The sequence below is a fragment of the Semicossyphus pulcher genome, unplaced genomic scaffold, assembly GCF_022749685.1.
Source record: "Semicossyphus pulcher isolate SPU_LCO1_2020_fin unplaced genomic scaffold, fSemPul1.0.p SCAF_1, whole genome shotgun sequence".
NCBI lineage: Eukaryota > Metazoa > Chordata > Actinopteri > Labriformes > Labridae > Semicossyphus > Semicossyphus pulcher.
The window spans coordinates 29587005-29605655 of NW_027211603.1; the positions used below are offsets into that span (position 1 = coordinate 29587005).

Below are 18651 nucleotides of genomic sequence, written 5' to 3' on the forward strand. Positions count from 1 at the left end.
TACTCATTTCTGTAAGCAAAGAGGAGCTAATTTAAGCTGATTCATCACATGACGATAGCACCTAGCTAACACCTGTCAGAAAAGAGTCCAAGCTAACAAAATGTCTGCACTTTGGTAAAATCTTAAACTGCAAAATCCACCAATAAAATGACAATGAGACCAGTAGAGGTGGGAATCGCAGGGTAACTCACAATAGGATACGATATACGATACATGGCCCACAATAACGATAATATCACGATACGGTGATAATCGATATATTGCAAGATCACAGTGAAATCTGTTTAGAGCGCCATATGTTTGTAAATTAAAATAATATTTTATCCCGCCCCTCGTGACCAGTATGCAGGGCTTTCATTTAGAGGGGTAATACAAGCGCTGCAACACAAGGTTAGCAGTATTAGCATACAGCTGTTGTATGTGCATTTTCTGTCCCACTGGAATAAGATAGGTCCTAGAACAAGTTCAGGTATCAGAAGAAGTATCAGGAGGGATACAATGGTATTGGATTATGTGTAAAATGAAATTGGTTGCTCATTGTGAAAGAGTTACAGAAAGGTAACACCCAAATATGCAATTTTGTTCAGACATGCAGCCTCTTCCAGCTCATTGCTTTGGTTTCATTTTCAGCTGCATTAGCTGCAACATGTTTCAGCAAATAGGCTCTGAAAACAACTGTATACCACCCGTAAAGCACCAAACAGCCGACTTACAACAAACAGTGGAGCATTTAGCAGCTGAAGAGCAGGATGGTTTCCTCTGGAGGTGGAGGAGACCAAAACAGAACTATTGTAAAAAGAGGAGTGAATATTGGACTCTGGTGGACAGAAATACGACAAATGTATTCAAGTGAATGCTGCTCTTGCTCTGTGTCTGCTGGATTTGAAAGAGATCAGCTGTCTGCTGAAGAGTCTGTTTAAATGACTTCCTTCAGAGTTTCAGAATGTCGATGTTGTGTTAATAGCTTGGTTCGGCTGCTTCCAAGAGGCCAGACGAAAACAATAAGGCAAGTTTACAATCATCGCCTCTGCTGACTCTAAAGGATGGCTCATTAATAGCTTTAATATTAGATATAAACATGATACCTTTCAGTTGAACCTTTCATTACATTATGGCAAACACTGAACAGCAGTAAATTTTCATTTTTCTAAAATAAATTACAAATGAAAATAAGTCCTAAGATCAAAACAGCTCCTCAGCAGACACGATCCTGGACTTTGAATCTCAAAAAACCTGAAATCACAAAGATCCTTTACATAAAGTTTCTGTACTTTTATTGTGATTTATTACTCACAGAAACTAAAGCCATGACCGGGTTACAAAAGTAGTTCAGCTCAATTCCACAGTGACCGGTTTATCAAAGCACAAGGGAGCACCAGTCTTGGTTGTACCAGTCTAAAACAGGAAAGGTGGATGTCTTTCATTCCACATCACAACAAACCAGTTGACCTGCATCACACTCTACTGGGCTAGTAGCCTTCATCTCTCCTTTTGTTGCTGCATTTTATTGTTAGGGTGTATCACTACCTGCACTTCTGTCAGAGCAACTTACAATCAACTTCTGTTCTAAGATCAACAACTGTGAGAGCAAGCAACAGAAATGAGCTCAACGAGCGACAGAGGTAACCAGATCATCCATAGTCATGTTTCCATACGATTGTCGACAAAAACTTTCAAAGTTGAGTTTGGGAATTTAGCAACAAAAGAAAAGCCAATTACGTCATTCCCATGAACTGGCTTTGAGGGAATAAATTGACTCATCAGAAGAAGTTTGTTGTACCAGCAGTGCTTTGATCATGGCAGAACAAGTCGAGACTGCCAACCAGACAGAACAAGTATAACTTCTGAATTTAAAACAGCTTCTTCTCTTTTTGTTGTTTAATGGTGGCTGGCAAAGAGCTTTTAGGTTAGGGTTAGGGTTAGCCCTAACCCTGGTAGGTAGGCATTGGGGGAGGGAGGGAGGTCTCAAGACCAGTATAGATATACACTGAACAAAAATATGAACGCAACACTTTTGTTTTTGCTCCCATTTTTCATGAGCTGAACTAAAAGACTTTTTCTATGTACACAAAAGGCCTATTTCTCTCAAATATTGTTCACAAATTTGTCTAAATCTGTGTTAGTGAGCACTTCTCCTTTGCCGAGATAATCCATCCACCTCACAGGTGTGGCATATCAAGATGCTGATCAGACAGCATGATTATTGCACAGGTGGGCCTTAGGCTGGCCACAATAAAAGGCCACTCTAAAATGTGCACTTTTATCACACAGCACAATGCCACAGATGTCGCAAGTTTTGAGGGAGCGTGTAATTGGCATGCTGACTGCAGGAATGTCCACCAGAGCTGTTGCCCGTGAATTGAATGTTCATTTCTGTTAGTATAGGTATGCATGTGCAATATTATTTAGGATAGAAAGGGCACAGCAAACATATACATGTTAACAGTTAAGTCACAATAATAATAATAAAGAGAACTGGCCTGCCGCAGGCGTAGTAATACTGGATTTGTCAAGAGAGAAGTAGTGCCAAAAAGGGCGCAGTATATGAAATCCTAGGATGATGATTTTGTGTTGCAAATGGATCACCATTGCCTCCGTGTTGTTTTTGTAGGGTAATACCTTTTGGTTTCATGACCATGGCATCTCGCTGGAACTACTTTTTCTACGTTCAGACCCGGCCGGAACTCCGCCCACGGGACTCGGTGAGTAAGCTAATAGCTTTGCATCCATGACACTACTTGCAAGTATTTCATACAACTTAGTCTCCAAAAATCTGAACTATCCCTTTAATATGTTATAATATGATATCATACAATAGGATGGGATATATTATAATATAATATAGATAATATCACACAAAACACAATATAACACGGGGGCATGCAAGACAGAAGAGAACTAACAGAACTAACAACTAGCAGTTAACTCCAAACTAAGATGTAACACAGTGTAACAGATGTACATGAAGAAGTGTTCAGGCAGATGTACAAAAGGCAGAGTGGTATGTGCAGATGATAATTAGTGCAGCATTTGTGGATGTGTTGAAAGACAAGGAAGACCTCCTGTATCTTTCTTTGGACAGATGCACACAAAAATATGTTCATGGACAACCGACTATTGACCCGGGAAAGAACATAAGTGCAACACAAGATAAGGTTTTATATACTGTGGAAGTTTAGCAGCTGTTTTAGCAACATTTTTGTGTGTAAATCAGTTCTACCAAACACCTACAATATAACTGTTGTTCTCAAGCACATTATGGTTTTTGACTGAGAGCTGAATCACTCTTAAAAGAAAGACCCTACGAATACTTAACTTTGAATAGTCCCAAACACCTTAACAGCCCGGTTACGATAACCTCCAAAGCCAGAGGGACCAACAAGGAGCATCATGGGAGCAGAAAACAATTGATCATGAGTTCGGCACTAATTCTGTAAAACTGTAGGTGTGGTCCTAATAACATTTAGTAACTCATTTGCTAAACATGACCCTGGTGTGCTCATGAAACTGAGACTTACAACCAGAAGGCCGCACAGCTGAGAGGCTCAGCGACACCGACCGTGAACATATCAGATACAGTTTGAATGACTTCACAGCTGACCAGGTGAAACATACAAATATACTCTTTGACCACATTTGATTTAAGAACATCAGCCTGCTCAGGATTAAATAATGAATTGTCTTTTCCATTACAGTCCTGCAGCCGGCCGACGCTGTGGCCACATGAAGGCTGTGAGGCAGAGCCAGCACAGTTCAAGGAGACACGGCATAATCTGCAGACAGCATTGACCAAAAAACCTTCACGCTGACCTCACTTGCATCACATTTGAGTCATTTCTCGGACTCTCTCATGTAAAGAGAAAACAAAAGAGATAGCTCTATGCAATAAACCCAGCCAGATTAGTCTGTGAGTGAGGGTAAAGTACAGTAAGATTATTACTTTTATTACATTAAATATTATCAATTATATATATTTTTCATTTCTCCAAATAGTTCCTGTCTACAGTAAGCCTCAGCAGTTGTTATTACAGGAGCTTCTGCAGCAGGCTGACACATGTACTGTCGGCTGTTAGAAAAACAAGCTCACATCTCTGCTTTCACTCCAAAACCAGGTCGCCACCATTTGAGACGAACAAAGACACTGATTTCACAAAATGCCAGACAGAATAGAAAAAGGGATGATGGCGTTTTAAAGCGATACTGGGTTAATCCGTTGTTAAACATGAAAGCACTTCTGCAGACAGCATCCTCTAAATATTACAGTTCTGCTTCACGAACAATGATCGTGTCTGAACACCAGGCCAGCTCAGAAATGACCCCTGTGTGAATTGTCATCCTGGTTGCAGACACCAGATCATCATATTCTCTACATATCAGGGAAACATGTTGTCATTTTTACTTTTTATATAAACCACTTTTAAAACGCTGATACAGTAACAGTCATAAAGACTTTACATGCCTTTTATGTTTCTTTTCTCATTCGGTGGGAAAAATTGTGCAACTGCATAAAAGACCTGTGTGAACCGGAGGAGGAGAAGCTATTTCCTGAAACTGTGTCAGTTTGCGGTTCCTACACTTTGATATGGGGCAACAGTAAAGCTCACTGCAGAAAACACACAACAAAAAGTAACACTACTCATGCACTTAACAAGACTATCTGAAGTTTGACAAGATTTAAAAAATGTGATTGTCAGATTTGTGGTTACAAACTTTTGTACGCTGTGACAACATAAACAAGGGTGGGAGTATAGCTTAACATGCAGGTATGTATTAGAGGATTGAGAGAAAGTACCTGAAACAATTTCCAACAAACTTATTAAAAGTGACCTGCTGCTGAGTAAGAAACGGTCAGACCAATCTCCTTTAAAAAATCTTGCATATAACCTATATCTTCTTTCCTATAGTCAAATTAAATGTATAACATCAACACTCAAAACTAAATTTAGTCAACAGAGGCTACTCTTTCATTCGGCATGCAGCACACACAGAAACAAATGCATACATTGTTTAAAAATGTGATGCGGCTACAAAAAAGTGTTCCCAGATGTTAGAAGGGAGCTGGACCTCGGCTCCACACAGACGTCGGCAGATAATGTGGGGAATTCCCACGAAGTAGCCTAAAGAAGACCGTGGGATTTCTCACCTGTCAGAAGAAATATTTCCGAGCAGGAAGGAGGCTCACCTGAGCAGCCCCACCTCACAGACCCCAACAGCTAGCCTAACTAAACTTTCTACATCTACTGTACCTTAAAAAGCAGATCATGAGTAAAGTTTTACCTGTTTCTGCCGCTAAAAACCTCCAACGACCGTCCTTTTATTCAGCTCATGACCGTTAGATATTGTGGTGAGAAACCCGTCGGTAACAGCTCAGGACATCGACCGCAATGTGAGGCTCTGACAGACTTCCTCCTCTGCGATTGAGCATCAACTATCAAGCCAGACACAACAGAGTCTCTTCAGAGCAGGGCCTTCAAAATAAAAGCCCTGCCAAATAGCGCGTGCACTACGAAAAATATAAGAAAGGTAATAAGAGGCAAAATAAAGACAACTGAGCACAACAGTAAATAGCATCTCTCATCTATGCGCATGTGTTGGCTAAACATATTTTAATCTAATTTCTTTGCAGTAAAATAGGTAATGGCAGAGGAGGGAGAGCAAATACCGATATACGTGTGTATTACTTCATATACTCACAGACACGAGAGAAAAATGCCCTTATTCATATCATAACCTGCTGTAGCCGTAGCCTACAAAAAATATCCAACGCACAAAGTGACCTCTTCCCAGTGTGACAAAACCCTCCAGCTCCAGCGGTGCTGTTGTAAGTTCTTCCTCCACGTGGACTGATTAGTGTTTACATCCGTGATAGACGCACGCGCTGCGTCATGCCATGATCCACGGGAACACACCCTTGACATCCCTACATGAACTTTCCCTGTCAGTTAAGTTCTTTCGTGTCTCCTACAGGGAGAGATCCCTCTCTATAACAATTAGGACGAGTAATATTTAATATTGAAAGTGCATAAATAAGCAATCAAGAAATCATCCCTGATTAAAAAGAAACAAAGATGCAGCCAAATAGTTTTTAATATCATATAATATAATGAGCAGACGGTGGTCTGTACTAGAATTGGTTGACAATGTATGATAATGATAATTTTTAATATTTATATTAATGCTTTGGCCTCCATAATGGTAATCTGAATTTTACACTCTGAAATTGATGTCAGTATCAAACTCAAAAATATAAGTCAGGATTTAGACTACAGTTGTGTATGTTGTTAAACAGAAGAGTATTTAATATAAATATAGTAGACATTTGATACATGTCATAAAAATGATGTAAAATGTAACTGATATGAGATAAAACACAAAGATTAGTAACAGACATTTTTGATTACTCGAAAAGCAATTCTCATGTTTCAATAAATATTTCATAATACTTCTGGGGAAATTCCACTTCTGTAATTCATCATTGTAGAATAGTGCATAAGAATAATGCAACATATTAGTCCTGCAATAAATCCGGAGTGAAGTTTAGTTGAGTTGAAAATGTCAAAAAGGTTGTTGATGCAACTTCTTGGTCATTTTTGAGGAGGGAGTGTATGATGTTGTAGAACTGTGCTGTACTGGAAAATATATATATATTTTTTTTTTTAACCAATTTTCACATTATTAAAGGCTTATACTAGTAACTTTACCAAGACAGGAGAATAGGCCTTATGTGAGCATAAGAGCATGTTTCTTATATCTCATAGCAAATCAAACCCTTGTGTTATGTTCTTTAATTGTTTGAATTTGAATTTTCCATGACTTCACTTAAATGTATGGAGATATTTTTTGTCCGATAGATCTCACACTTTTACTGTAACTAGCAGCAGATTTGGGGCTATTTGTGCAAATCTTTTCTCAGGATTAATTGTTTTCATATTTCCATGTAGTTCTGACTGAACTTGAAGTCAATAAACCTGCATGTCCACCATAGATCTTAAAAATACTGCTTTTTATTGCTGAATGTATTTCTAGAGCAGTCTGAGGTGGCTCACATAGACCTAATCCTTTTATCAAACAGCTGTTTGCTCTCATTATTCCCATTAACCTTGGTGCAGTAATCCCTCCACCCTCCTGTTCTCCACCTCAGAGTATAATGAGTGAGTGAGGCCTTGACCTGAGGGTGAGGTCTCTTCATTCGTAGATGTACAATCCTGTTGCTCCGCTCTCTCGTACAAGCACTCACTGCACACACACACTTTTCTTATGATCACTGTGGTCAATGTGTTTTGTTGATTATACCTTAATTATACTGAATAAATTGCATGTTGGCATGTTAATTGCATTGAGGCCATTTTTCCCATTCAAGAGCTACTCATTTAAATACATTAGATATTTTTACCGTTAAGATTTAGAATTTAAAGACAAACATATAATCAGGTAATGTTAGACTTATTGTATAAACATATTGGGAAGCTGCTTTAAGAGAAAATCCAAGGACCCTCTCTCTCCTATCATGGAACAATAATAGACAGTAAACTGAACTTTGAAGCTAACTGTGAAGCTGTGTGTAAAAAAGGACACCAGCACTTGTTCTGCTTAAGAAAACTGTCCCCTTTTCACATTGACAGAACCTTTATGATCTTATTTTATCATGCTTTTATTGAATCTATCTTTATTGAATCCATCTAATCCATTTTATCATTTTGCTTGTTGTCATGGTTTGGGAACCTGTCGTTAAAAAACAGACACTGTCTGACTCAAATTGTGAAACGGTAGGAAGTAGGCTGACTGGAGAGTTACAGCTGAACCCAGAATCCTTGTGCACCAGACAGTTACACAGGATGGCTGGCTCCATTTTAAATGGCCACTCCCACCCATTAAATTAGGATTTTCAGCTTCTTCCCTCTGGAGGAAGGTATAGGTTACCAGCCTGTAAAACCAAGGGGTACAAAAATAGCTTTGTCACAGCAACCATCAGAGAGATAAACAAGTTTTAGCAGTATCCTGTAGTATTGATGCCCTATGTATGGATATCTTCATATTTTATCTTCTTGTCATCATATCTTGTTTATACTAATGGCACTTTCCATTTTATCTTGCTTTTTATTTACTGTTGTTTTACTAAGGTTAAATCTTTTACCTGGTCTTATTAGGGCCCGAGCACTAAGGGTGCGAGGACCCTATTGGAATCGAAGGAACCCATTGCAATCGAAGGAATTCTTGTTATTATTTCGTCACTTTTGAATCGCTTTTTTGGGTGGGGTTACTTTCACCTAGGTGTATGAAATTTGGTATGGATATCTAGCATGTCCACACCTACAAAAAGCCCTTTACACCCATACCTAAAACCCAACAGGAAGTGCACAATTTTATGATGAACTCTCAAAAAAAGTTTTGTTTTTCTTTAATTATCTTGATAATGTTGTCACTTATTACTGGAATTGTATTATTGTACCTGAGTAACTTGGGTCGAGACTGTATTCTTTGTCATGTTTTTTAAAAGATCCAACATTATTCCAGCAAGGAGCATGCACTTGGAAACAGTGTCCAGGAAAAAAATTTAACAGGCAGAAATCTTGAGCAGAACCTCATTGGTGAAAAGTCATGACTGAATGGGACGAGAAAGTGGGATTATTATAAATAACTTCATAATGCATTATAATTTAGTTTCTTCTTCAATCAAGTCAATGTTATATCTTGTATCTTGTATCAGGTTTACTTATATTTAGCACAATATGGACATTTTTTTTCATTTAATTTTTCATTGAAAGTTTTAGATGTCCAATTAGGTGTTAAATTAAAGCACATTTTAAACATTTTAAGATTAAAAAAACCCTCAGTATTTTCTTTTAATCAATTCAATCAGGACAAACTTCATTTAGAGTGAACAATTATTTACTTACAAGTTTGGAAATAATGAAACGTGCAAAGTCTTTGGCGATTAGACCCCATTGTGACGTCTTCATGTACTTTAAGGAGTAGAGGCCGAGAGCAGAATAGGATACCCCCCGATGGAGTCTTGACACTGGTGGTGGTGATGGAGGTGAAGACAGGTTGCAGGATGAGCTGAGGAGCTGCACTTGCACACTGATGAGATGGATTGGAGGTGAACGGGGTGGAGGAGGGTTGCAATGATCGAGCTGAAACGACAAACAATCTGCAGAAGAGAGGAGAACAGATTTAAAATTTGACAGCAGCAGGATGATTGGACGGCCATAATCAGCTGATCACCAGACAGGAGGACAGAGAGAATGTGACATGGATGAATAATGGCTACTGAATGAATGAGTATGAACAGTCTTCCTGCTTGAACTTATGCTGAGCTACATAAAAATGTACTTGTTTTTAGTCTGGTTAAACCGCATTTATAATATCTGTGGGTTGATTGAAATTACAATTATTTTTTTTACTTTATAGAAGATTTAACTTTTTTTCAAAGAACTATGTTGCACTTTTTGGGGGAGCTGACTTGTGGAGGATATAAGGGGAAGAGTTGATTGTAAACCCTGGAGGATGGGGAGCAGATGTATGCATTGCTGGTGAACAGCTTTTGTAGCAGAAGAAACTATGTACCTTGATCAGTTCCTGGATGTCGGTGAAGCTCTGTTTAGAAATTACACTGGAGACAACTGTAGGATTATTTACATTTAGAAGTGCGTCAACACAAATTTTAGTTTCAGTTTATGCTGTATGACAGATATATAACATTAATGTTTTTTACTTATTGACTTCTTGATTATTTTTAGACAGAATTACCGAAAACGCAGACATACACTAACAAATATCTCTCATCTCGCAGGTGTGAATCACACTGATGACTACCTTTCAAAGTCTAGCGAAAGCAAAAATTAGCATGTGGAGGTGCAGGTTGCTTGATGTTATTGGGCATAATCTTCAGGTGGAGTGAATGGTGAAGGTTGCTGGTGTAACTAGGCGAGTATGTTGCCAAGTGTAACAGGTAAATCTATGTGTCTGGGTTCTATGAGGAGATAGGTGCTATATGAAGTTGGGAAGTGCACAACAACATTACTTCCCTAAATAACTCACACTAACATTGAGCTTTATGTTTAACTGTAGTGTGTAATGGTTTTAGTTTTCTTTCATTTACAGCACAAGGTTTAACATTTTGTTAAAGGAATCACTAAACTTGTACACCTGTACTTCAGCCACTGATTTTAGAACCAATAAAAAACATCAAATAAAAAAAACAGAATTAAACTGTCTGTACCTGCGTACGTATGTTTGTTCAGCACTGTTTCATGATTTTTTTTATTCTTTGAAGAGCATGCACTGAAGTTCCTACCATAATTAGCAAGGAAAACTGTCCATCCTGACTCCCGAGATGATGGAAAAGATGAGGAAGGTTGAGTCCAATGAGTAGTGGAGATTGAAGATGATGACGATTATGAAGATCCAGTGCACGGTGAGAAGATGGTGGTGATGGAGATGGAAAGCAGGAGGCAGTGGAATGGTGGAGACTTGAGCAGCACAGTTCTGTCTGCTGTACAGCATCAACAAAAAAATCCGGAATATTCAATACCCTCGCCGCTGCGACTGGGTCAGCAGCTCAATGGCTTTTGAATAACTTTCTTTTCCAGATTCTGAAAATCTGTACTTATTTACTGTTACTAGTTTCCACTTGAAACCCAGTTATAAATCAATTTTGACTTACTTCATGAGTGCTACTTGCTGGCACTACTATCATACTTGTATCGTCTGTACTCTCTCTGGATAACAAGAAGAGAAAAATCACTTCAACTTTTGTTGTTACCACTATGCCCTCTCAAAACAATAACTTTCATCCTCTTCACTTATGTCCTCTTCCTGATCACTCTGATTCATGTCTTTGTCTGATTCTTTCCTGCTTCTTTCCTTTTCCCTCCTAGAATCTTTTGTCCATTTCATCTTCTGGAGCAGCATTAATGGGCAGAACACTGAAGTAAATAAGATCTCCATGTACTGTGCGATGTGGACCATTGCCTCTCTCAGGCTTGACTACATAGAAAGGTCCCTCATTGATCCTCTTCTCCGCAACATGAATTGTTCACTCCTATCAGATAATTTATGATTTTAACAAATGTTAACATTTCACACTAACACTGTCTCCTATGACAAGTTCAGTTAGCCTGATTTTGGTGTAAAATCTGGTTGTTTTGTTCTCCTCTCTTACGTGCTCTGTCAGAAACCAGTGTATAGCTTTCCTGCAGACGCTGGCACAGTTTGTGAACATACTCTGAAACAGTACCATCAGGACCCGCAGTAGGACTGGTTCCTGGATAAAGTCAACTGGTGACGCAGGATGAACATTAATTCATAGGTTGCGTAGCCAGTTGTGTCGTTCCTTGTACAATTGTATGCACAAACATGTGGCACATAGTCTCTCCAATTATTTTTGTCTTTCTCCTCCAGGGTTCCAAGCATACTCAGAGTGTGCATTTGTAACGCTCTACAGGGTTCCCTTGAGGGTGATTAGGTGTGGTGCACACCTTTTCCACTCCTATGACAGAAGAGAATTCCTTTATACTAGACTATTTGCAGTAGTCTTTGCCTTTTGGTCTCTATTTGGAATTGCAACTGCAAATTTCATTGAGTGGTCGGTAATGACCAGTATGTTTCTTGTATCACGACTGTCAGGCTCTATCGGCACATAGTCCATGCACACCAGTTCCAGCTTTTTGTAGGCTTGTTTTACTGAAGCACCTTTCACATTTGACATTTCTTTAATGGCCTTCGCCATTTTAGGCTAATAAAGTCTTGCATGAACAAGGCTGTGGGCACATTCAGCCCCTAAATGGCCAACTTCTTTGTGTACGCCACTTAAAGCTCAGTCTCTGAATTGTTGGGGAAGGGCAAGCTGATAGATTTCAGTGTATTCACAAGACATTTCCTATACAACACCCCATCTTGAAATTCAAGCTTCTTCCATTCTTTAAGAAGTAGCCTGACCTTGGGTGGCATGCAGCTCAGCTGTTTGAAGAGTGGCTTATGTGCTGCTTCAAGAAAGGAATTGACCTTCTTGAGGGATGAATTTTCCATCCATCCATCCATTATCTTTCGCTTATCCAGGGTTGGGTCACAGTAGCAGCAGACTAAGCAAACTAATTGGAACATGGGGGCAGGAGCAGGACTCAGGACTGGAGCATGGGGGCGGGAGCAGGTGTCAAGACTGGAGCACGGGGGCGGGAGCAGGTGTCAAGATTGGAGCACGGGGGCGGGAGCAGGTGTCAAGATTGGAGCACGGGGGCGGGAGCAGGTGTCGGGACTGGAGCACAGGGGTGGGAGCAGGTGTCGGGACTGGAGCAGGAGTTGGCCAAGGAGCAGACTGGAACATGAGGGCAGGAGTGGCTGGGGAGCTGACTGGAACCCAAGGGCAAGTGCAGGAGTAAGGACTAGAGCAGGAGTTGGCCAAGGAGCAGACTGGCACATGGGGGCAGGAGCAGGAGTCAGGACTGGAATATGAGGACAGGACCAGGAGTCGGGACTGGAGCAGGAGTCAGCCAGGGAGCCAGCTGGAACATGGGGGCAGGAGCAGGAATCGAGTCAGGAGCAGGAGTGGCCGGGGAGCTGACTGGAACCCGTGGGAAAGAGCAGGAGTCAGGACTGGAGCAGATGTTGGCCAAGGAGAAGACTGGAACACGGGGGCACGAGCAGGAGTCGGACTGGAGCACGGGGGCAGGAGCAGGTGTCGGGACAGGAGCAAAGGGGCAGGAGCAGGAACTTGGCGGGAAGCTGACTGGTGCACGGGGGCAGCAGCTGGTGTTGGGACTGGAGCACAGGGGCATGAGTTGGGACTGGAGCAGAAGTGGCTGGGGACAGACTGGAACCTGGGGGCATGAGAAGGAGTCAATACTGAAATCCAGGGCAAGAGCGGGAGCAGGACTGGAGCAGGAGCGGGCCAGGGAGCGAGCTGGAACACAGGGACTGGAGCAGGAGTCAGTACTGGAACACGGACAAAAGGGGAGGAGTCAGGACTGTAGAAGAAGTAGGCCAGGGAGCCAACAGGAACCGGGGGGTAAGAGCAGGAGTTGGCCAGGGAGAAGACTGGAACAGGAGGAAGGAACTGGAGCACAGGGGCATGAGTTGGGACTGGAGCAGAAGTGGCTGGGGACAGACTGGAACACGGGGGCAGGAGCAGGTGTCAGGACTGGGGCATGGGGGCAGGTGCAGGAGTCGGACTGGAGCAAAGGGGCAGGAGCTGGTGTTGGAACTGGAGCCCAGGGGCATGAGTTGGGACTGTAGCATGAGTGGCTGGGGACAGACTGGAACCTGGGGGCAGGAGGAGGAATCAATACTGGAAAATTGGACAAGAGCGGGAGCAGGAGTGGGCCTGGGAGCGAGCTGGAACACAGGGAAAGGAAAAGGGGAGGAGTCAGGACTGTAGAAGAAATAGGCCAGAGAGCAGACTGCAACAGGAGGCAGGAGCAGGAGTCAGGACTGGAGCAGGTGTCAGGACTGGAGCACAGAACCAGGTGCCGGACTGGAGCAGGAGCCAGCCGGGGAGCTGACTTGGACATGGGGGCAGGAGTAGGAGTCGAGTCAGGAGCAGGATTGGTATGGGAACCGACTGGAACATGGGGGCAGGACCAGGAGTCAGGACTGGAGCAGGAGTTGGCCAGGGAGCAGACTGGAAAAGGAGCAGGAGTCAGGACTGGAGCACAGGGGCAGGAGCAGGAGTCAGGACTGGAGCAGATGTTGGCCAAGGAGCAGACTGGAACACGGGGGCAGGAGCAGGTGTGGGACTGGAGCAAAGGGGCAGGAAAGGGTCGGACTGGAGCAAAGGGGCAGGAGCCGGGGCAGGAGCAGGAACTTGCCGGGAAGCTGACTGGAGCAAAGGGGGCAGGAGCTGGTGTTGGGACTGGAGCACAGGGGCATGAGTTGGGACTGGAGCAGGAGTGGCTGGGGACAGACTGGAACCTGGGGGCAGGAGAAGGAGCCAGTACTGGAACCCAGGGCAAGAGCGGGAGCAGGACTGGAGCAGGAGCGGGCCAGGGAGCGAGCTGGAACACAGGGACTGGAGCAGGAGTCAGGACTGGAACATGGACAAAAGGGGAGGAGTCAGGACTGTAGAAGAAGTAGGCCAGGGAGCCAACAGGAACCGGGGGGTAAGAGCAGGAGTTGGCCAGGGAGAAGACTGGAACAGGAGGAAGGAACTGGAGCACAGGGGCATGAGTTGGGACTGGAGCAGAAGTGGCTGGGGACAGACTGGAACACGGGGGCAGGAGCAGGTGTCAGGACTGGGGCATGGGGGCAGGTGAAGGAGTCGGACTGGAGCAAAGGGGCAGGAGCTGGTGTTGGAACTGGAGCCCAGGGGCATGAGTTGGGACTGTAGCATGAGTGGCTGGGGACAGACTGGAACCTGGGGGCAGGAGGAGGAATCAATACTGGAAAATTGGACAAGAGCGGGAGCAGGAGTGGGCCTGGGAGCGAGCTGGAACACAGGGAAAGGAAAAGGGGAGGAGTCAGGACTGTAGAAGAAATAGGCCAGAGAGCAGACTGCAACAGGAGGCAGGAGCAGGAGTCAGGACTGGAGCAGGTGTCAGGACTGGAGCACAGAACCAGGTGCCGGACTGGAGCAGGAGCCAGCCGGGGAGCTGACTTGGACATGGGGGCAGGAGTAGGAGTCGAGTCAGGAGCAGGATTGGTATGGGAACCGACTGGAACATGGGGGCAGGACCAGGAGTCAGGACTGGAGCAGGAGTTGGCCAGGGAGCAGACTGGAAAAGGAGCAGGAGTCAGGACTGGAGCACAGGGGCAGGAGCAGGAGTCAGGACTGGAGCAGATGTTGGCCAAGGAGCAGACTGGAACACGGGGGCAGGAGCAGGTGTGGGACTGGAGCAAAGGGGCAGGAAAGGGTCGGACTGGAGCAAAGGGGCAGGAGCCGGGGCAGGAGCAGGAACTTGCCGGGAAGCTGACTGGAGCAAAGGGGGCAGGAGCTGGTGTTGGGACTGGAGCACAGGGGCATGAGTTGGGACTGGAGCAGGAGTGGCTGGGGAGCCGACTGGAACCTGGGGGCAGGAGAAGGAGCCAGTACTGGAACCCAGGGCAAGAGCGGGAGCAGGACTGGAGCAGGAGTGGGCCAGGGAGCGAGCTGGAACACAGGGACTGGAGCAGGAGTCAGGACTGGAACATGGACAAAAGGGGAGGAGTCAGGACTGTAGAACAAATAGGCCAGGGAGCCAACTGGAACCAGGGGGCTAGAGCAGGAGTTGGCCAGGGAGCAGACTGGAACAGGAGGCAGGAGTCAGGACTGGAGCAGGGGGGTAGGAGCAGGTGTCAAGACTGGAGCATGAGTGGCAAGGGAGCAGACTGGAACATGAGGGCAGGAGTTGCCAGGGAAATGACTGGAACCCAGGGGCAAGAGCAGGAGTCAGGACTGGAGCAGGAGTTGGCCAAGGAGCAGACTGAAGTGTGGGGGCAGGAGCAGGTGTTAAAACTGGAGCAGGAGCCAGCAGGGGCGCTGACTGGGGCACGGGGGTAGGAGTTGGGACTGGAACATGAGGACGGGACCGGAACATGGAGACAGGACCAGGAGTTGGGACTGGAGCAGGAGTCAGCCAGGGAGCCAGCTGGAACATGGGGACAGGAGCAGGAGTCGGGTCAGGAGCAGGAGTGGCCAGGGAGCTGACTGGAACCCGTGGGCAAGAGCAGGAGTCAGGACTGGAGCAGATGTTGGCCAAGGAGCAGACTGGAACACAGGGGGCGGAGCAGGAGTCGGACTGGAGCACGGGGGCAGGAGCAGGTGTCAGGACTGGAGCACAGAAGCAGGTGCCGGACTGGAGCAGGAGTGGCCAGGGAGCTGACTGGACCAGGAGTAGGAGTCAGGACTGGAGCACAGGGGCAAGAGCAGGCATCAAGAATGGAGCAGGAGTTGGCCAAGGAGCAGACTGGACAAGGAGTAGGAGTCAGGACTGGAGCACAGGGGCAAGAGCAGGCATCAAGAATGGAGCAGGAGTTGGCCAAGGAGCAGACTGGACAAGGAGTAGGAGTCAGGACTGGAGCAAAGGGGCAAGAGCAGGCATCAAGAATGGAGCAGGAGTTGGCCAAGGAGCAGGAGCTGGGGTTGGGACTGGAGCAGATGTTGGCCAAGGAGCAGACTGGAACACAGGGGCAGGAGCAGGGGTCGGACTGGAGCACGGGGGCAGGAGTAGGAGTCAGGACTGGAGCACAGGGGCAGGAGCAGGTGTCAGGACTGGAGCACAGGGCAGGAGCAGGTGTCAGGACTGGAGCACAGGGGTGGGAGCAGGTGTCGGAACCAGGAGCAGAAGTCGGGACTGGAACATGAAGACAGGACCTGGAGTTGGGACTGGAGCAGGAGCCAGCAGGGGAGCAGACTGAGGCACGGGGGAAGGAGCAGGAGTCGGAACCAGGAGCAGAAGTCGGGACTGGAACATGAGGACAGGACAGGAACATGAAGACAAGACCAGGAGTCGGGACTGGAGCAGGAGAAGGCCAGGGAGCCAGCTGGAACATGGGGGCAGGAGCAGGAGTCAAGTCAGGAGCAGGAGTGGCCAGGGAGCAGGAGCTGGTGTTGGGACTGGAGCAGGAGTTGCCGGGGAGCTGACTGGAACCCGTGGGCAAGAGCAGGAGTCAGGACTGGAGCAGATGTTGGCCAAGGAGCAGACTGGAACACAGGGGGCAGAGCAGGAGTCGGACTGGAGCACGGGGGCAGGAGCAGGTGTCGGAACTGGAGCACGGGGGCAGGAGCAGGTGTCGGAACTGGAGCACGGGGGCAGGAGCAGGTGTCGGAACTGGAGCACGGGGGCAGGAGCAGGTGTCGGAACTGGAGCACGGGGGCAGGAGCAGGTGTCAGGACTGGAGCACAGGGGCGGGAGCAGGTGTCGGAACCAGGAGCAGAAGTCGGGACTGAAACATGAGGACAGGGCCGGAACATGAAGACAGGACCAGGAGTCGGGACTGGAGCAGGAGCCAGCAGGGGAGCAGACTGGGGCACGGGGACAGGAGCAGGAGTCGAGTCAGGAGCAGGACTGGTTGGGGAACCAACTGGAACATGGAGGCAGGAGCAGGAGTCGGGACTGGAGCAGGAGCAGGAGTCGAGTCAGGAGCATGACTGTTTGGGGAACCGACTGGAACAGGGGGCAAGAGCAGGAGTCAGGACTGGAGCAAAGGGGCAGGAGCAGGTGTCGGACTGGAGCAAAGGGGTAGGAGTTGGGACTGGAGCAGGAGCAGGAGTTGAGTCAGGAACAGGACTGGTTGGGGAGCCGACTGGAACATGGGGGCAGGAGCAGGAGTCAGGACTGGAGCAGGAGTTGGCCAGGGAGCAGACTGGAAAAGGAACAGGAGTCAGGACTGGAGCACAGGGGCAGGAGCAGGAGTCAGGACTGGAGCAGATGTTGGCCAAGGAGCAGACTGGAACACGGGGGCAAGAGCAGGTGTGGGACTGGAGCAAAGGGGCAGGAGCAGGTGTCGGACTGGAGCAAAGGGGCAGGAGCCGGGGCAGGAGCAGGAAATTGCCAGGAAGCTGACTGGAACCTGGGGGCAGGAGAAGGAGTCAATACTGGAACCCAGGGCAAGAGCGGGAGCAGGACTGGAGCAGGAGCGGGCCAGGGAGCGAGCTGGAACACAGGGACTGGAGCAGGAGTCAGGACTGGAACATGGACAAAAGGGGAGGAGTCGGGACTGTAAAACAAGTAGGCCAGGGAGCCAACTGGAACCAGGGGGCTAGAGCAGGAGTTGGCCAGGGAGCAGACCGGAACATGAAGACAGGACCAGGAGTCGGGACTGGAGCAGGAGCCAGCAGGGGAGCAGACTGGGGCACGGGGGAAGGAGCAGAAGTCGGGACTGGAACATGAGGACAGGACCGGAACATGAAGACAGGACCAGGAGTCGGGACTGGAGCAGGAGAAGGCCAGGGAGCCAGCTGGAACATGGTGGCAGGAGCAGGATTCGAGTCAGGAGCAGAAATGGCCGGGGAGCTGACTGGAACCCGTGGGCAAGAGCAGGAGTCAGGAGCAGGATTCGAGTCAGGAGCAGAAATGGCCGGGGAGCTGACTGGAACCCGTGGGCAAGAGCAGGAGTCAGGACTGGAGCAGATGTTGGCCAAGGAGCAGACTGGAACACGGGGGCAGGAGCAGGAGTCGGACTGGAGCACGGGGGCAGGAGCCGGGGCAGGAGCAGGAACTTGCCGGGAAGCTGACTGGAACCTGGGGGCAGGAGAAGGAGTCAATACTGGAACCCAGGGCAAGAGCGGGAGCAGGACTGGAGCAGGAGTGGGCCAGGGAGCGAGCTGGAACACAGGGACTGGAGCAGGAGTCAGGACTGGCACATGGACAAAAGGGGAGGAGTCGGGACTGTAAAACAAGTAGGCCAGGGAGCCAACTGGAACCAGGGGGCTAGAGCAGGAGTTGGCCAGGGAGCAGACCGGAACATGAAGACAGGACCAGGAGTCGGGACTGGAGCAGGAGCCAGCAGGGGAGCAGACTGGGGCACGGGGGAAGGAGCAGAAGTCGGGACTGGAACATGAGGACAGGACCGGAACATGAAGACAGGACCAGGAGTCGGGACTGGAGCAGGAGAAGGCCAGGGAGCCAGCTGGAACATGGTGGCAGGAGCAGGATTCGAGTCAGGAGCAGAAATGGCCGGGGAGCTGACTGGAACCCGTGGGCAAGAGCAGGAGTCAGGACTGGAGCAGATGTTGGC

At 47.1% G+C, this 18651-nt stretch overlaps 3 protein-coding genes across 5 annotated transcripts in view; 2 read left to right on the top strand and 1 right to left on the bottom strand.

Annotated features, from left to right (window-relative positions):
• The window catches only part of LOC138591884 (multiple C2 and transmembrane domain-containing protein 2-like), a 43884-nt gene extending 38489 nt beyond the window's left edge, over positions 1–5395 (bottom strand). For 2 of the 3 annotated variants that reach the window (XM_069662548.1, XM_069662551.1), the window contains exon 1: positions 5278–5395. The gene's annotated coding sequence lies outside the window, so the exon portion shown is untranslated. Of the gene's footprint in view, positions 1–5143; positions 5226–5277 lie in introns of those variants that run through there. The other variant, XM_069662549.1, reaches the window with a different exon arrangement.
• Positions 5396–13506: 8111 nt separating this feature from the next.
• LOC138589491 (fibroin heavy chain-like) lies at positions 13507–15472 on the top strand. Its single transcript, XM_069659837.1, has 2 exons — positions 13507–14016; positions 14324–15472. The coding sequence occupies exons 1-2, from the start codon at positions 13507–13509 to the stop codon at positions 15470–15472; spliced, it is 1659 nt and encodes a 552-aa protein (XP_069515938.1).
• A 35-nt stretch (positions 15473–15507) lies between these two features.
• On the top strand, positions 15508–16329 carry LOC138589568 (uncharacterized). The gene has a single exon (XM_069659962.1). It carries the CDS (start codon positions 15508–15510, stop codon positions 16327–16329), a length of 822 nt encoding a protein of 273 aa, XP_069516063.1.
• The last annotated feature ends 2322 nt before the right edge of the window (positions 16330–18651 follow it).

Coding starts and splice junctions, on each gene's coding strand:
- LOC138589491 (XM_069659837.1), top strand. CDS start 13,507: ATGGGGGCAGGAGTAGGAGTCGAGTCAGGAGCAGGATTGGTATGGGAA. Junction 14,017..14,323: donor ACACAGGGACTGGAGCAGGA/GTCAGGACTGGA, acceptor TTGGGACTGTAG/CATGAGTGGCTGGGGACAGA.
- LOC138589568 (XM_069659962.1), top strand. CDS start 15,508: ATGGAGACAGGACCAGGAGTTGGGACTGGAGCAGGAGTCAGCCAGGGA.